General features: G+C 42.0%; 1 protein-coding gene across 9 annotated transcripts in view; it reads right to left on the bottom strand.

Moving 5' to 3' along the window:
* Window positions 1-17,306, bottom strand: part of NHSL1 (NHS like 1) — a 147,261-nt gene that overhangs the window by 88,711 nt on the left and 41,244 nt on the right. For 3 of the 9 annotated variants that reach the window (XM_078370172.1, XM_035296848.3, XM_035296847.3), the window contains exon 1: window positions 538-745. The exons of the other annotated variants lie outside the window; for them this stretch is intronic. Coding sequence is in view for 2 of the 3 variants with exons in the window: in XM_035296848.3 (XP_035152739.1) it covers window positions 538-598 (61 nt within the window). In the remaining variant the exon portion in view is untranslated. Of the gene's footprint in view, window positions 1-537; window positions 746-17,306 lie in introns of those variants that run through there. 9 annotated transcript variants of the gene reach the window in all.

Raw genomic sequence — 17,306 nt, forward strand, 5'->3', positions numbered from 1 at the left:
CAACAAGGCGAAACCGTCTCTACAAAAAATACAAAAATTAGCAGAGCACAGTGGCACACGCCTGCCTGTAATCCCAGCTGCTCAGGAGGTGGAGGTTGCAGTAAGCAGAGATTAAGCCACTGCACTCCAGCCTGGGCAACAGGGAGAGATCCTGTCTTGAAAAGAAAAGTAAGATATTTGAGGGAGAAAATAAACAGTCTTCCAATGCCAAATCGTTTTTCCAAACCTCTCTAAAATTGCATAGCAGCTCTCAGAAGAGTCAGATGGATCAACTTTTATCACTTCATCTGAAACACCTATCTCTTTATGTGCTGCAATCCATATAAATCATTATGTGATAAAACAAGTTTAAATAAAGCTGCCATGATCAATTCTCATTAGCAAACCATATTTAATTAAGTATATATTTAGGCTGCTGAGGGCACTTGTAAAATACCTGCACTTTCCCATGCTTGTCTTAATGTTTATGCACAATCATTTTTAATCAGACAAAATTAATTATCTTATTACAACTGCTTTCTGAAGAGAGATACTCACCAACTGCACCCCACGGGAGAGAGGAATCGGCCACAGACTCCAGACAATATATTACATTCATTATCAAAATAAATCCCAGAGCATCTATGGAGAACTTGTTCCGGTAGGATATCCCATGTTAAAATAGGATAAAATTCACTTCTTTGCTCAGTAACCTCCCTCTTCTTGTCAGTACTTCTAACTGCTCAACAGGGTAACTTGACATTCCGAACTTTCTAGCTTTACTTGAATTGTGTTTAACACTCCCCCACCAAAAAAAAAAAAAAAAAAAACCAGTCTCTTCTTTCTGCAGCTGCTGAATGCCACAAATAGCTTCTTGTATAATTCGACTTAGAATGCACCCCAAACTAGATGTGTTCAATGGCAACGTGAATGCTTCATTCAGAGAGAAACAAAATGTGTAGAATGTCCTAAAAACATCACAGTGGCAAAGGGGATCATTAAGAAGTCTTGGGGCAGAGGACCGCTTTCAGCCCTCGCCTGCAAATTCTTCTCAGGTCTATGCAAATGGCGAGAGAAAGGTTTCAGAAGATTCCCACAGTGATGAAAGAAGGAATTGCTAATGCCCCTCAGCCTGCCCTGTCTACATGGGGGTTTCCCTAATATTACCTCCCTTCTCCCCGCTACAAACGTGTTTTTTCCACTGCTTTCCTAATAAGATGCACTTACCCTCAATCTGTTCGATTACCCACACCTAAACTAAAATGTTATTTAAAATTTGTACTCAATGTGCTTTGTGTTCTACACATGGCAGATGCTCCCTCTGATATTTCTGGAAGCTCCTGGAGGGCCAGAGCCAATGCCATGCCCTTCACTTTGCACAATGCCAGCCCTGGTGCCATGCAAAACCAGCTGTTGTGGAAATAGATACAATGGGACAACAGGTAACATTCAGGGAAATGGGTTGGGAGGAAAAAGAGCCTGGAGAACTTTAAAACATTCTTGTCTCATAGTGCCATAATCTTCTAACCTCTACGAAAATCTTCCTTCGGAAACACCTTGCAAATACTAAACAAAAATGTCCACATAGACATTGGCTGCTATAACCTAACATTTATTCATGAATGCACGTAACATTTTTTTTTCCCCAGAAACAGGGTCTCGCTCTGTTGCCCAGGCTGGAGTGCAGCTCCTAGTTCACTGCAGTCTGCAACTCCTGTGCTCAAGCAATCCTCCTGCTTCAGCCTCACAATCAGTAGGATAAGTAACTTTTTGAAAAGTTTCCCTGTGTGTTGAAACTGAATTTTATTTTCTTGAATATCAGATATATTGGCAATCCAATGATTACAGAGGCTGGTAGGCAAAGGAAGAAACAAGATTTAAAGAAAAAAATCTCTCTTCTTAGTTGCTATGTAAAGAAACAGAGGGCCAGTGGGTTGACCTTTTACTCGCTCTCTTCCCATCGGCCTTTGGGTCTCAGATTAATTTGCCATTTCTTCATGGTCTGAATCTGACTCTGTTTAGACCTATTGTTGACTGGCATCGAAACCTGTACCGTTCTTCCATGTCACTGCTGCTTGTTCCTGTGTAGTGATTTGTTCAATGACTAATCTGTTCATTCTCCCACTAAACACATGACCAGGACCATGACACAGAGGCCATTGCTCGCTGAGCCTACAGCATCAAGGGGCCCAATGCCAGTTTGATACATTGTAGGCACGCAATTAATATTATTTTATTAAATGAATGAATTTAATATAGCAGGAAAAGAAATAGTTTAAATTATCAACTCTAAAGACTTTGTTCTTGGCCAGGCATGGTGGCTCACACCTGTAATCCCAGAACTTTGGGAGGCCAAGATGGGTGGATCACCAGGGGTCAGGAGTTCGAGATCAGCCTGGCCAATGTGGTGAAACCCTGTCTCTATTAAAAATATAAAAATTAGCCGGGCAGGGTAGTGCACAACTGTAGTCCTAGCTATGCAGGAGGCTGGGGCAGGAGAACCCGGGAGGCAGAGGTTGCAGTAAGCTGAGATTGCACCACGACACTCCAGCCTGGGTGACAGAGCAAGACTCCATCTCAAAAAAAGAAAAAGAAGGAAAAAAAAAAACAACCCACAAATATTCTTAGAATGTCAAAAAAAAAAAAAAAAATACAGTAGTTATCCCTTATCCACAAGGAATACACTTCCAAGACCCCCAGTGAATAGCTAAAACCACAGATGGTACCAAACCCTACATATGCTACATTTATTCCTACACATACATACCCCCGATAAAGTTTCATTTATAAATTAGGCACAATAACAGATTAACAACAACAATAATAAAATACACTATAGTAAAAGTTATGTAGATGCAATCTCCTTCTCTCTTTTTCTCTCTCAAAATATCTTACTGTGGCCAGGCATGGTGGCTGACTCCTACAATTTCAGCATTTTAGGAGGTAGAGACAGGTGGATGGCTTGAGCCTCTGAATTCGAGACCAGCCTGGGGAACATAGGGAGACTCTGTCTCTACAAAAAGTAAAAAATACAAATTAGCCAGGTGGCTCACACCTGTGGTTCCACCTACTGGGGAGGCCGAGGTGGGAGGACAAAGTGGGAAGATAGCTTGAGTCCGGAAATTTGAGGCTGCAGTGAGCCGTGATCGCACCACTGCATTTCAGCCTGGGTGACAATGCAAGACTCTGTCTCAAACAACAACAATAAAAATCTTACTGTAATGAATTTACCCTTCTTGCGATGATATGAGATGAAAAAATGTCTACATGATGAGACAACGACAGTAGATCTGACAACCGTGAATGGGCAAGCAGTGTCTACAGCGTGGATCAGCTGGCCACATCCTGGGCAGGACGGGGCAGGAAGACCACACTTCTCAGAGATCAGTACACAATTCAAAACTTATGTATTATTATACCTAAAACTTTCCACTTAATATTTTCAGATCTCAGTTGACCACAGGTAACTGAAATCACAAAAAGCAAAACTAAGGCTAAAGAGAGACCACTATAAAGTATCTGCAGCCACTCAGATCAGGAGGGAGCTTTTAACCAGAGACAAAAGTTCATTCACAGAAATCATTTCATTCATCTCCAGCTTCATCTCCTTCATTAAAGACCTCAACACACCAAACAATACTCTAGGCACTGGAGATACCAAAACAAAGACAACCTTCTCTTATGAAGCCTTCTTTGACCTTTTCATCTTCCGCATCCTCTCTCCAGGAGAGTGGATTATTCACTTATTTGTGGATTATCTGCTCCATAATTGTGTCCATTTATCTCCCCTGCTAGGACCTGTGCTCCTGGAGGATAGGAACTGGGCCATATTGGCTTTGGAGATGCCAGTAAGTTGGTTGATCAAATGATGCAATAAAGAAATAAACCATCTATTTCTTGTCCATCAGGCATTCTGCTGGATGGAAGAAGTCAGATTCAATAAAATAGAAATAAGATACATTTTAAATTAGGATGTGCATAACTCTAACAGCTGGAAGGAAACTGTATCAGGGAAAACGTGACATACCAGGTGACATGTGAGCTAGGCCTGGATGGGTAGGTAAAGGTTTGCTAGAGGAAAACGGATATGAAACACATTCCAACTCAACAAGAAGGCATACAGAAAAGAGTAAGTTGTCTGGAGTTGGGAATACTGAGTGGTGTGTGTGATGATGGTGCACACTGCCTCCCACAGTCCCAGGCAAGCCACCTCCTTGTCAAGAGCCCCACAGTGAGAGGCTAGGAGGAGCTGGAAACCACATTTCCCAGACTTTCACACAGGAAAAGTCTAGCCTAGCATTTGCAAAGCAGATGCACGTGGCTGATGACACCGGTCCTCACTTCTACACTCCTGCCACTTCAACTGTTTCTGCTGCTAAGTCTGACTGTTGAGGTAACTGAAGTCTCTACTTTCATGGAGGTAACTGCAGTCCCTACTTTCATGGAGGTGGGAGGAGGCAAGGCATGTGGTGATCATTCTGCTGGTAAGGTACACAGCCGAGGCTGTGTGGTCCTGGAGTCAAAACCTGGGTGACTGCGGCAGAGATAACAGCCAGTTCCAAGAGGGTCATGCCTGGGTGTTCAGCTTGGACCTATTCCCAAAGGTTTTTCCAATGATCACGTAAATACCATATACTCTATTTTAAATCCCATCTGCTTACAACGCTGTCTCCAACTGAACCTGTCTGAGACAATCTGCTGGCCTGGTGGGATGACAAAGTGGGGTTTGTGGCAATGGCCGTGGGAGATATGGCTGGAAAAGTTACGTCACCACTGGCGTCAAGTCAAAGACGTTAGAACTTTCAGTCAGCAATGGTTGAACATCAAAGTGGTTTTTTTTTAATTTGGGAAAATAGGCAATTCATTTTTTTGTTTGTTTGAGACAAGGTCTGGCTCTATTGCCCAGGCTAGAGTGCAGTGGTATGATCTTGGCTCATTGCAACCTCTACCTCCTGGGCTCAAGCTATCCTCCCACCTCAGCCTCCCAAATAGTTGGAATGATGAATTACAGGTGCACACCACCATGCCCAGCTAATCTTTGTATTATTATTTTTTTAGAGACAGGGTTTCACCACGTTGCCCAGGCTGGTCTTGAACTCATGAGCTCAAGCAATCCTTGTGCCTCAGGCTCCCAAACTGCTGGGATTACAGGTGTGAGCCACTGTGTGTGGCCAACATGAAAGTTTTCACACAAAATAGTCTTCTGTGTTTTAGAAAAACACTAGAGACATAGAAAACTAAATATAAAAAAATAGACAAAGTGTTTAAATCCAAGGTGAACTATCATGTTGATGAGAAAGGAATGGAAGTAAACAGTCTATCTTCCACACGATAATTTCCCCCATGCCTACTCTTTGGCTGTATCATAACACTTTCTGCCTCTCTTAAATGTGTTACCTAGCCCAGGTACAACACCGATAGTCCAGGGGGTAGGATACTGTCACCTTCTGACTCTACTTAGCCCTGTTCTCACCAGACTCTCCTTCAATTTCATGTTGTTGGAGAATTCTGGGTGAATATTTCAGTTCCTGATTATTAACTGCCTTGTCAGACTGATTTTCTTCTACGAGTAGGGTTTGCAGAAACTGTCTGGTCACAATCAAACCCCATGAATGGAAAATAACAATGACATAAAAAGTTTTCTCTGTATTTGTTTTTTAAATCCTGGGTTTCTCCCAATTTTAATTATATACAGTTCTGAAGTACTGCATAAATTCTAATAAATAACATGGAAGATCTAACCACTATCGGTATGTAGGGAAAGAACACCAGATAACTGAAACAAGACAGCCAATGCCTTGTTAAAATGGATACACAAGCAATGCCTGAGCACTTGGAGGTAAACAGCAGAATCTACTCTCATTATATTAATTAAGCAAATCCTATTTATTAAGAGATATTAAGGAGCTCTCAGAATCTCCAAAAGGGCCAGAGGAGAAGTTTACCTGCCACACAGCCAGGTCTGTAATAGCGAAACACCGCTGCTCCTGTCACCTACTGGTCGTCATAGAGCACACACAAGTGTGGATGCCTAGTGCCCACAGAAGCAGCTCCCAGAGCGGAAGGCCAGTCAGTACTGCTGGGCTTGCCAGTAGTTCCAAAAACTACTCAGCTACTGCCTAACATCCCTCAGTCTGGCATCCACATTTAATGAGTGGGTCAGGGTGGCAGAGCCTAGGTCACATATCTGCACTGTAGCTGCAAGGGAGTCTGGGAAGTGAACGTTGTTAGTTCTGTGGCTGGTTAGGGGAGACGGTCAGATCAGATGGCGGGGAGGGGCAATGGGCAGTGTGACAGGAGTGGAGTGACCTGCTGTGAGATTTCTGGACAAGTTCTTCAGTAAGAGCAATTACTAATACAAGTTCCAAAGTCACCTGAGATTTGTAGTCTCTTATTTCAGTTTTGCTTCAAATCCAAAAATACATCTGAACTTCCTGAATCAGAAACTGAGAATGTCAGAGAACTCTTTGACTCAAATTGTATCAGTGGCCCACAAGAATTCACCCAGCAGCATTTAACAGTGTCACCTGCTAAGTCTACCAACTCAACACAGTCCAAGATTGGTTTATTTCCATGGATTCTCTTACTGGTTACCTTTAAAAAAATTACAGCAGAGATTTTTTTTTTTTAAAGACATGCACAAACTCACATTATATAAGAAAAATAATAGAAGGGAGGGTAGAAAGTCCACAGGAATTTTTTTTTTTTTTTCCAGAAAAACCCAGAGCATTTCATGGGTTGTTGCAATCTCACTTCAGAAATTAAAAGAACAGGCCAGGCACAGTGGTTCATGCCTGTAATCCCAGCACTTTGGGGGACTGAGGCAGGCAGATCACCAGAGGTCAGGAGTTCGAGACCAGTCTGACCAACATAGAGAAACCCCACTTCTACTAAAAATACAAAATTAGCCAGACATGGTGACACATGCCTGCAATCCCAGCTACTTGGGAGGCTGAGGCAGGAGAATCACTTGAACCTGGGAGACGGAGGTTGTAGTGAGCCAAGATCCTGACATTGCCCTCCAGCCTGAGCAACAAGAGCCAAACTCCATCTCAAAAAACAAACAAAAACAAGTTAAATTAACTCACTCTTCTAGCTAGCCTATGTAATTAAAGTTGGAGGGAAAAAAAAGGAAAACTAGAAATGTTTATGTTTGGATTTAATTCTTCTTTACATACTATGTTCTCACGGGGAGGACAGTAAGAAATTCAAGAACTGACAAAGTAACTTCAAAAGAACATTCTAGAATGCCACTGAAGGCCAGGAGCAGTGGCTCACATCTGTAATCCCAGCACTTTGGGAGGCCAAGGTGGGCTGATCACCTGAGGTCAGGAGTCGAGACCAGCCTGGCCAATGTGGTGAAAAACCTATCTCTACTAAAAATACAAAAATTAGCTGGGCATGGTGGTGCACACCTGTAATCCCAGCTACTCTGAAGGCTGGGGCAGGAGAATCACTTGAACCAGGGAAGTAGAGGTTGCAGTGAGCCGAGATCGCACCACTGCACTCCAGCCTGGGTGACAGAGCAAGACACTGTCTCAAAAATAAATTAATAAAATAAAAATAATAAAATGCCACTGAAAAATAAAACACTCCACAGCTAAGCATATATATACCAATATAATGGGAACATATAACTTTTCTGAGCACCAGTGCATAAATAAGCCTCCTCTGAATGAGATAGAAAAAAAAAAAAACCCTTACCATGTATATAGTAACACCTTCAATAGTATTTTTTTCAAAGCATAATTCAGTAGTAGAAATTTAAAAGAAAGTGAATCTTCAAAAAAAAAATCCTACTCTGCCACTCAATTTTCCTTTTGATAAAGGAATGACCTTAAAAATGTGTCATTCCAAAAACAAATGGAATTTTTATGTCTCTCATACCTCAAAAATATTTATTTCTTCATAAACACCCAAATACTATAATAAAAGCATTAAATATTAACATTCTTATCTTTTTTTTTTAAACCAGAGAAATATCTTGGATGAAGAAAGTAATTTGCTACCATCACAATACATGAATAATTTAGTGTGCAAGGCTGGAATGACATTTGCACAAGATTTTTTTTCCATTGTCTATGACACATCAACCCTGTTGGAAGATCAACAGGGGAGCTGGGAAAATCTTGTGAACAATTTTTACAAACAAGCACAGTGTCTGCAGACTGCTTTCTGCTGCTATTTTCTTCTTGCACAACAGAAAGGATACTTCTTCACACATCCCTAGGGGTCTCCAGCAAGGGGCTTGGAGAAAGCTCCAGAACACTTACATGGGCAGGATTTCCCATTCCCTCCATTTCCGTATACAGACAGAGTTGATTAGCAACTCTTTGCTCCACATTTACATTACTGAAATACTCTTTCAGAGTCATACCTTAAAAAGTTAATAAAGATGAAGACAAGTTAATCAAAAATTTTCCCACTCCCTCTCAACCTTTTTCACATTTCCTATTTTCCCGGCTGCCTTCAATCCTTTCTGAAACAAGGGGAATACCTGGTGTTTTCCATCATGTTGGCATTCAGTATACAATTCATTCTTGCCCAAATTGTTGTGTGTTCTTTAAGGTTAGTGACAAAGAATACTGACAATAATAATATGGCAAAATAGATTGTTTTAAAAGAATATAAATCTACAGAGTCTTGGCATACAAAACCATACCAAAATAAATATTAACAACTAACCAATAAAATTTCAAAACTGGGCACAGCTCTCCCAACACTAAATGCTGGAGTACACTGCCTGGTTTAATTCTTTTCACACTTGTATATAACCTTGACCAAGTTAATCTCCCTCTGCTGGTAAAAATGAGGACGATACTTCCCAAAAGTATTTTCCAGGCTGGGCACGGTGGCTCATGCCTGTAATCCCAGCACTTTGGGAGGCCAAGGCGGGCAGCTCACAAGGTCAGGAGTTAGAGACCTCGTGATCCATCTCTATATGGTGAAACCCTGTCTCTACCAAAAAAAAAAAACTTAGCAGGGTGTGGTGGTACATGCCTATAGTCCCAGCTACTTGGAAGGCTAAAACAAAAGAATAGCTTGAACCCAGGAGGTGGAGGTTGCAGTGAGCCAACACTGAGCCACGGCATTCCAGCTTGGGCAACAGAGCAAGAGTGTCAGAAAAACGAAACATTTCAAATATTTTACCACAGATACTGCCTATGACAGAACCTGAAAGAACAACTGATTTATACTTTTTGCACCAAACACAAGGGCTTCAACCAGATCTCTTGGCCACTGTGTGGAGAACAGATTGCGTATGGGCAAGTAAAGTAGGAAGCTACTGTCATCAACTAGGGAAAAATCCAGTGGCTTAACCACTGTTGGAAACGAGGCAAATGGGTGGGTTCAAGATATAATTTGGAGGTAGATCAGTGTGAAAGTTATCAGTATCAGAATGGAGCCACTAATGTCAAACTCTAACAGAATGAAGCTGGGAGACCATAAAGGTGGGGCCCTCATCCAGGTATGCCTGTAATGGAAGCTATGCAAGGAATTCCTCAAAACCACAGTATTCTATCCAGATAAGCCTTCTGCACAACTTCACACCTAAGAGGTGTGATTGTCTCCAGCAATTAGCTAATGCCAGCGTCTACAACAGATCCCTGTAACCAAAAGTACTGGTTTGAAAACAGCGTAGGTGGACTTCTTTTTGTCTTTAAAAGCCTCCCCCAGGCCAGGCATGGTGGCTCATACCTGTAATCCCACAAATTCGAGACCAGCCTGGGCAACATAGTGAGACCCCATTGCTTAAATAAATGAATAAATAAATTCACTGGTAGTGCACACCTGTGGTCTCGGCTACTTAAGAGGCTGAGGCGGGAAGACCCGTTGAACTCAGAAAGTCGAGGCTGCAGTGAGCCATGATCACACCACTGCATTTCAGCCTGGGCAACAAAGTGAGACCCTGCCTCAAACAAAACAAAACAGCTTCCCCTGCCCCACCGCCTCGGGATGTGCCTATGGTATTCTGCCATGACTATCCTGGATTGCCATCCCCTGCTATTCCCAAGTAAATTCTTTGCTTTGGAAGAGTTGGTCTCTGTCACTCACTTGAGGATGGCACTGGAAAGGATTAGATGTGAGACAGAAGAAAGAGGAATCAAAGATGATTAGAGTTGTTTGCTGAAGGTCCCTGAGTGCAGGTTGGTGGTGCTATTTATTGGAAAGCAGAACTTGGAAGAAAGAGTTGCTGGAGTTCAGGAACGGTGGCTCACGTCTGTAATCCCAGCACTTTGGGAGGCCGAGGCAGGCAGATCACGAGGTCAGGAGTTTGAGACCAGCCTAGCCAACATAGTGAAATCTTATTTCTACTAAAAACACAAAAAATTAGCCAGGCATAGTGGCGGGTGCCTGTAATCCCAGCTACTTGGGAGGCTGAGGCAGGAGAATCGCTTGAACCTGGGAGACAGAGGTTGCAGAGCTGAGACTGCGCCACTGCACTCCAGCCAAGGTGACAGTACAAGAGTCCATCTCAAAAAAAAAGAAAGAAAAGAGTTGCTGGAAGACAATTAGATGGGCAAAGTGAAACACCTCACATGGGCATAGAGTCTGCGCCATAACAGAGGTCAGGGCAGGAGATTTTAAAAACTTTAAAATTAGCCTATAAAAAATACTTAAAGCCACTTAAAGAGAGCATCAAGGAGAAGAGGGCATGAAAAGAAAGGAGGAAGGCTCTTAGAAAGAAGAGGTGGAGCCTTGGAGGAGGCCCAGAAGTGTGGACAATGACTTCAGGAAATCCAACAGAGGAAATGGTTTCAGCTCCCTAGAATATGCTAACAACTGTGGCAAAGTCAGAAAAGTGAACATTGCGCCTGGCCACGTGGAAATCGTGAACACCCTAGAAGAGAATCCTATCATACTGTGGAGCCAGAAATCCACAGTCAGATGCACTGAAGTGGGGGTGAGAAAGAAGATCAGATGCAGACTTTTTTATTATTAAATTTTGCTCTGAAGATAAATAGGAAAATGGATGGCCCCTGAAGGATATGTGAAGTCAAGAAAGTAATTTCATAAATGGAAATCATCACTGGAACTTCCTTATTCAAAGAATGTTTGGAGCCTGGGCAACATAGCAAAGCCTCGCATCTACAAAGATATAAAATTTAGGGCAGGTATGGTGGCTTATGCTGTAATACCAGCACTTTGGGAGGCCGAGGTGGGTGAATCACCTAAGGTCAGGAGTTCGAGACCAGCCTGACCAATGGGGTGAAACCTTGTCTCTACTAAAAATATAAAAATTAGCCAGGTGTGGTGACAGGCACCTATAATCCCAAGTACTTGGGAGGCTGAGGCAGGAGAATCACTTGAACCCAGAAGGCAGAATTTGCAGTGAGCCAAGATCATGCCATTGCACTCCAGCCCGGGCAACAAGAGCAAAACTCTGTCTCAAAATACAGTAAAATAAAATAAAATTTCGTCAGGTGTGGTGGTGTACCACATGAAACCACATGGTTTCAGCTACTCAGGAGGCTGAACTGGAAAGATCACTTGGGCCCAAGCAGCAGAGGCTGCAGTGAGCCGTGATTGTGCCACCGTACTCCAGTCTGATGACAGAGCAAGACCCTGTCTCAAAAAGAAAGTTTACTTTCTCTTTGAGTTCTCTTACTTTGTTTGAGTCCATGGTGCACTGAAAATGAAAAGCCTTTTAGATTTACATAACAAAACAAGATTTAACAATCTGGGTTAATGAAGGACAATAATGTTCAGGAGGAAAGGCAGGGAATTATTTCCTGAATGAATGAGTTTCGTTAACACAATAAAAGGGAGAGTTCTCCATTCCCCCACCTCCACCCTTTCACATCTCTCTGTATAACATTCTGTAGCCTACCATCAACTGACCGGCTTCCTGGAGATTCCAGAACATTCCTGGGAAGAATCACTCATTTGGGAAGAAGATACCCATTAAGGTCCTTAGGGGAAGGCAGGCACATAAAGTTTTACTGCACACAGAGTATTTTCTGTATTTATATGGAAAAAATTAGTAGTGAGACAAGGGGATGGGGGGACAGAAGGGGACCCAGAGAAGGCAGTAGATTAAAGAAAAGTTTTTAAATTTTGCTTTAATTTAATTTTGTTATATTTTAGAAACAGGGTCTCCGTCACCTAGGCTGCAGTGCAGTGGTGAGATCCTAGCTCACTGTAGCCTCCAACCCCTGGGCCCAAGCAATCCTCCTACTTCAGCCTCCCGAGTAGCTGGGACTACAAGTGCAAGCCACTACCCAGCTAACTGTTTAAACTTTTCGTTGAGACAAGGTCTCACTATGTTTACCAGGCTGGTCTCAAACACCCGGGCTCAAACTATCATTCTGCTTCAGCCTCCAAAAATGCTGGGATTACAGGCATGAGCCACTACACCCAGCCTAGAGATGTTTCAAAGAAAAAAAAAAACAAAAAACAAAAAACAGCTAAAAGCTCCAGAAATAGAAGACAGGAGACCTAGATGGGAATTCTTGATTGGTTTTACTAACACAAAATCATCATGAATTTGAAGTACTCAAGCAGATGAGTAATTTAGGATGTGATATCTCCTTTGAGGATTTAAGAATGAAAAAGCCCAAATTCTATTCTATAGGTCCATGCTGTAGGTCTAGCCTGGGGCCAAATGGCAAGATTGCTTGTGTCATAAAAGCACGAAAAGTCTTTAGGGAAGTAAAATAAAAATAATAGCAAGAAGTTAATGGGGCTTTCTCGGAGCTAGGTAGTTTATGTGAATGATCTCACTGAACTCACATTACAGCCCTGCGATGTGTGAGTTGTGATTATGCCCATTTTTGGAGTTCAGGAAATGAAGACTAAGTAGGAAGCTAAGTAATTTCCAAAGGCCCTAAGCTTGCCAAGTGGTGGGGTGGGAATTCAAGCCAGGTCTAGGGCCCTGAAGGTTCCTCCTATTTATCTCTAAAGAATGAGCACTCACCTGAGTAAACAGAGAAAGCAAGCCCCACAAAGATGCACACAAATAGCGGTACTGAAAGTAAAATTAAGCCTGGTGTTAAGCAGACTTTTCATTGAGTACAGAAAAGTGCACAAATTATGTATGCAGCTCAATGAACTGCCACAAAGTGCACACCCATGTAACCAGCACCCAGATCAAGATAGAGATACCAGCTCCCAAGACCTCCAGTTCATGCCCTCCTTGCAGCCACTAGCCCCATCCCCACACATAACCATTACCGTAATAAAATCACCATAGATTAGTGCTGCCTGCTTTTGAGCTTTATATGATTGGAATCACACTCTTCTATGTTTGTGAGATTCATCTATGTGGTTGTGTGTAGCAGTAATATGTGTATTCTTACTGGTATGGTAAGAGAATTACTTATCTATTGTGTTACTAACGGACACTTAGTTTTTTTCCAGTTTGGGGCTTTTAGGAACAGTGCACTATGAACATTCTCATACCTGTCATTTGGTAAACATTAAGTATCTCGTTATGGTGGCTATAATCCCAGAAGGGGAATTTGCTGGGTCAAGAGAGTATGCACATGGTCAGCTTCAGGAGATGTTGCCAAAATGTTTCCCAAATAGGAAACGCTAATAGAGTGATTTAAAGGTTTTCTTCCCTAGCAAATGGGCACACAAAGAAATACTGAAGGATAACATAAAACATTATCAGAAGCCCATTCTTAAACATCAGAAATAAATTAAAAAGAATACTTTAAAAAATCATCTGAATGATGCAAGCCCTGCTTGCCAACATTTCGTGTAATAAAAGCTAAAGAAAAATCTGGCTGAAAGGATCTTGAAAGGGTAGGTGTAAGTGGCAAATGGGCTGGCCATGGACCATGATGGAGGCAGAGGAACGTTTGGCCCACCATGGGCATTTCTAGTCCTCACATTGCCATGTGAGATCTGGAAGCTTAATGTCTCTGGGCGTTGGATTTTTCACCTTTGTAATGGTAGGATCACACTAGTTGAGCTATAAGTTCAATTTTGGGTGCAATATTGTGTCATACAGACAAAAAAGAGAATGTTTCTGCCCTATCAAAAACAGGAAGGGGCTGAGCATAGTGACTCACGCCTATAATCCCAGCACTTTGGGAAGCCAACGTGGACAGATTGCTTGAGCCCAGGAGTTGGAAACCAGCCTGTGTAACATAGCAAGACTCCATCTCTACAAAAAATTAAAATTAGCAGGTGGGGTGGCACACGCTTGTAGTTCCAGCTAGTCAGGGAGGCTGAGTAGGAAGATCACCAGGGCCCAGGAAGTTGAGGATGCAGTGAGCTGAAATCATTCCACTACACACTCCAGCCTGAACAATGAAGTGAGACCTTGACTCAAATAAAGGGGGGAGAGGGGAAAGATTTAGTCCTATATGCTCATTCTATAATGTATCCAAAGCTAGAATATATAAAATCCATAAAATCAGGATGTACTCTGTTGCCAAATAAAAAACAAAATAAAAATGAAGGTTAGCTGGGCTGAAACAATGAGGGCACATAAGGGAGTTTTAATGACAAATGAAGCATTTAAGAAATACTTGGAGATCTGATAAAGTCTTTTAGCAAAAAGAATGACTTTAAAATATTTGGGCTGGCTGGGCGCAGTGGGTCACACTTGTAATCCCAGCACTTTGGGAGGCCAAAGCAGGCAGATCACCTGAGGTCTGGAGTTCAAGATCAGTCTGGCCAACATGGCAAAACCCGGTATCTACCAAAAGTAGAAAAATCAGCCATGGTGGCGGGTGCCTGTAATCCCAGTTACTTGGGAGGCTGAGGCATGAGAATCGCTTGAACCTGGGAGGAGCAAGTTGCAGTGAGCCAAGATCATGCCACTGTACTCCATCCTGGGCAACAGAGCAATGGCTCACACTTGTAATCCCAGCACTTTGGGAGGCCGACGTGGGTGGATCACCTGACCTCAGCAGTTCAGGACCAGCCTAGGCGACACGGCAAAACCAGGACGGCTCAGGTGGGAGGATCACTTGTGCCTGGGAAGTCGAGGCTGCAGGAAGCCGAGACTGCACCTCTGCACCCCAGCCTGGTGATAAGAGTGAGACCCTGTCTGAAAAACAAACAAAACTTCCTATTTTACCATATACAGCGCCCACTTTTCTTTTTTTATACTGTACTTGCCACTTCCCTGCCCTCTCTACTTTTACCCAGAACACCTATAAATGTATGAAACAAACTCCAGAGGGTTTGCCATTTTTCTCCTATTTTTATGATAAGTTTTTTTCAATGTTTCTTTATACGTTACCTCAAGTTGGGAGCTTTTTATTCTTTTTTATTTAAAAAACATATAAGGTTACTAATTTCCCTCTGCATATTGTTTTGGCCACATCCCATGAGTTTGAAAATGTAACTTTATGCCATTAATTTCTAAAATATTCTGCTTTTGAAATTTAAATATCCTCTTTTCCGTATATTTTGAGCCACTATACTAATGAATTTCAAAATTAGCTGACACAGAGTCTGAGTTGAACAGAATCCATCTTGATAATAACCATGAAAAGTCTGTCATTCTCGGTAGTTTTGGAATTCCACCAGCATCTCTCCTGCTTCTTTCGGCTTGAAGATACACTGTAGAACGGGCCTCCACCCTGTCATGTGTTTAACATTAGCATCTTTGTCTTTGCTTTGCAGCGTTTACACAAGAAAGCAAACTGAGCCAGCTGTGTAGGCAGAACACAAATCTGCCCGTAGCTCTTCAGTCTCCTCCTCTTTATCCTATTGACATACGAAATCAAGACCAGTGCTGGGAGGCTGCATTGGAATTTGTACAGATAAGAATTTCTTTCCTGGTTACATATTTGGGAAACTGAGATTAAGTATGGAAGAAGAAAAAAAATACTACGAAACACCAGAAATCATACAGACATTTAGAGGATCGTTCTGAGTTTGCTCACAAATGACAGTCTGGGAGTCTAAAACAAGGAGGGCAAAAGTGTCCCCTGCCCCAAAAATTAAAAAAAAAAGTTTCTGTTTCTTTTTATAATGTGAAGTGACAAAAGAGTAATAAGGCTTAGGAGGCTTGCAGTGCCATGAAAACAAATCCCCTCATTTGCATCCGTGAATGGCGGCTGAATTTATAGCTCAAGATAAATGGCGAGTCAGAGAGCAGCTGGATTACCAGTGTCCAGGCATTTGTTGCAAGCATTTACATATGAACAGTGGAAAGAAGTGGGTACATACTACGCCCCTTACCAATCCACTTAGGGGACTGAAAACCCAAAGTGAAAAGATCCTCTTTGAGGCTCCAGCGTGACAAATGCCAGTTAGATTTTCAGAGGCTGTGTAGCATTGAACACACACACGACAGAAAGAAAAATAGCAGTTAACAGTTCCTGGGTCTAGCCAGGTTCCAGGCAAGCTTTGCATGCATTGCCCCATTTAAAGTTCATGAAGCTCTTATGAGTTAGGGAATTACCATCTGTGTGGCAGAGATGAAAGAGCTGGGACCCCAGGAAGTTAAGTGGTTCGCCACATACTTCTACTGGCTGAGCCAAAGTCATTAGTGATTAGAAAGTCTCAAACAAGAGGCTGTGAATGGAATGCCAGACCTTTCTTTTTATTTATGCCTCTTACATGCCTCCTCTGAGGTAAGCGGGCCATAGTCCAATCAATATTTTGTAGTCTACTGGAAGCTGGTAAATTATACGTATAAAACTCAGGGTGACTGTGGAGAGAAAGCAAGTTATTTGATATAATTATAAAGCTGTATAAATAAATATAATTCCAGATGATTACGAGAAGCCTAAAATACCAAGGTTTTATTTCTTGCATTACTTTTTAAGAGGTATTCCTAATACTCAGAGAATAGCTGGAGTAATAGGGAAGCAGAGGAGAGCTGAAAGAGCCAAAGGTTTCCATTCGGAAGGATGGAATGAGGTCATCTTTAGAAGAAAAAAAAAAATCAAGATCTGGGTTGACAACTGTGCCAAGTTCTGGAGTCCAAGAAGAAAGGAAGTGGAGAGTGACAATTTACCTGCCAACCTAGCCTGCCTTTTTAAATTTTCATTCTTTGACTAGTCATTCAAGAGGTTATCTATAATCTTGCTATTTGGTATTTTGAGAGGGATAAATATATAATTCATGATTTGTTCTCTAGGTAAATGTAGGCAGTAACCACTTAATTTCTACAAAGGTGAGGGATTAAACAGGATTATCAATTCTGTTAATTTCTAACCTGTTAATTATCATCCTATAGAGACACAATTGTTCCCTATTTTGATACCAAGTCAACTGTTTTAATATTTAATATGGATAGATTCACCACATTGGCAAAACACAGACCCGACTTCAGTCTTTGCCTATCCTGTAAACGGCAACTAAAATGAATGGTTTTTAGAACTGCAGTAAGAGAATACAGTATTTCTGGAATG

This window comes from Callithrix jacchus, chromosome 4 (genome assembly GCF_049354715.1).
Source record: "Callithrix jacchus isolate 240 chromosome 4, calJac240_pri, whole genome shotgun sequence".
Lineage (NCBI taxonomy): Eukaryota > Metazoa > Chordata > Mammalia > Primates > Cebidae > Callithrix > Callithrix jacchus.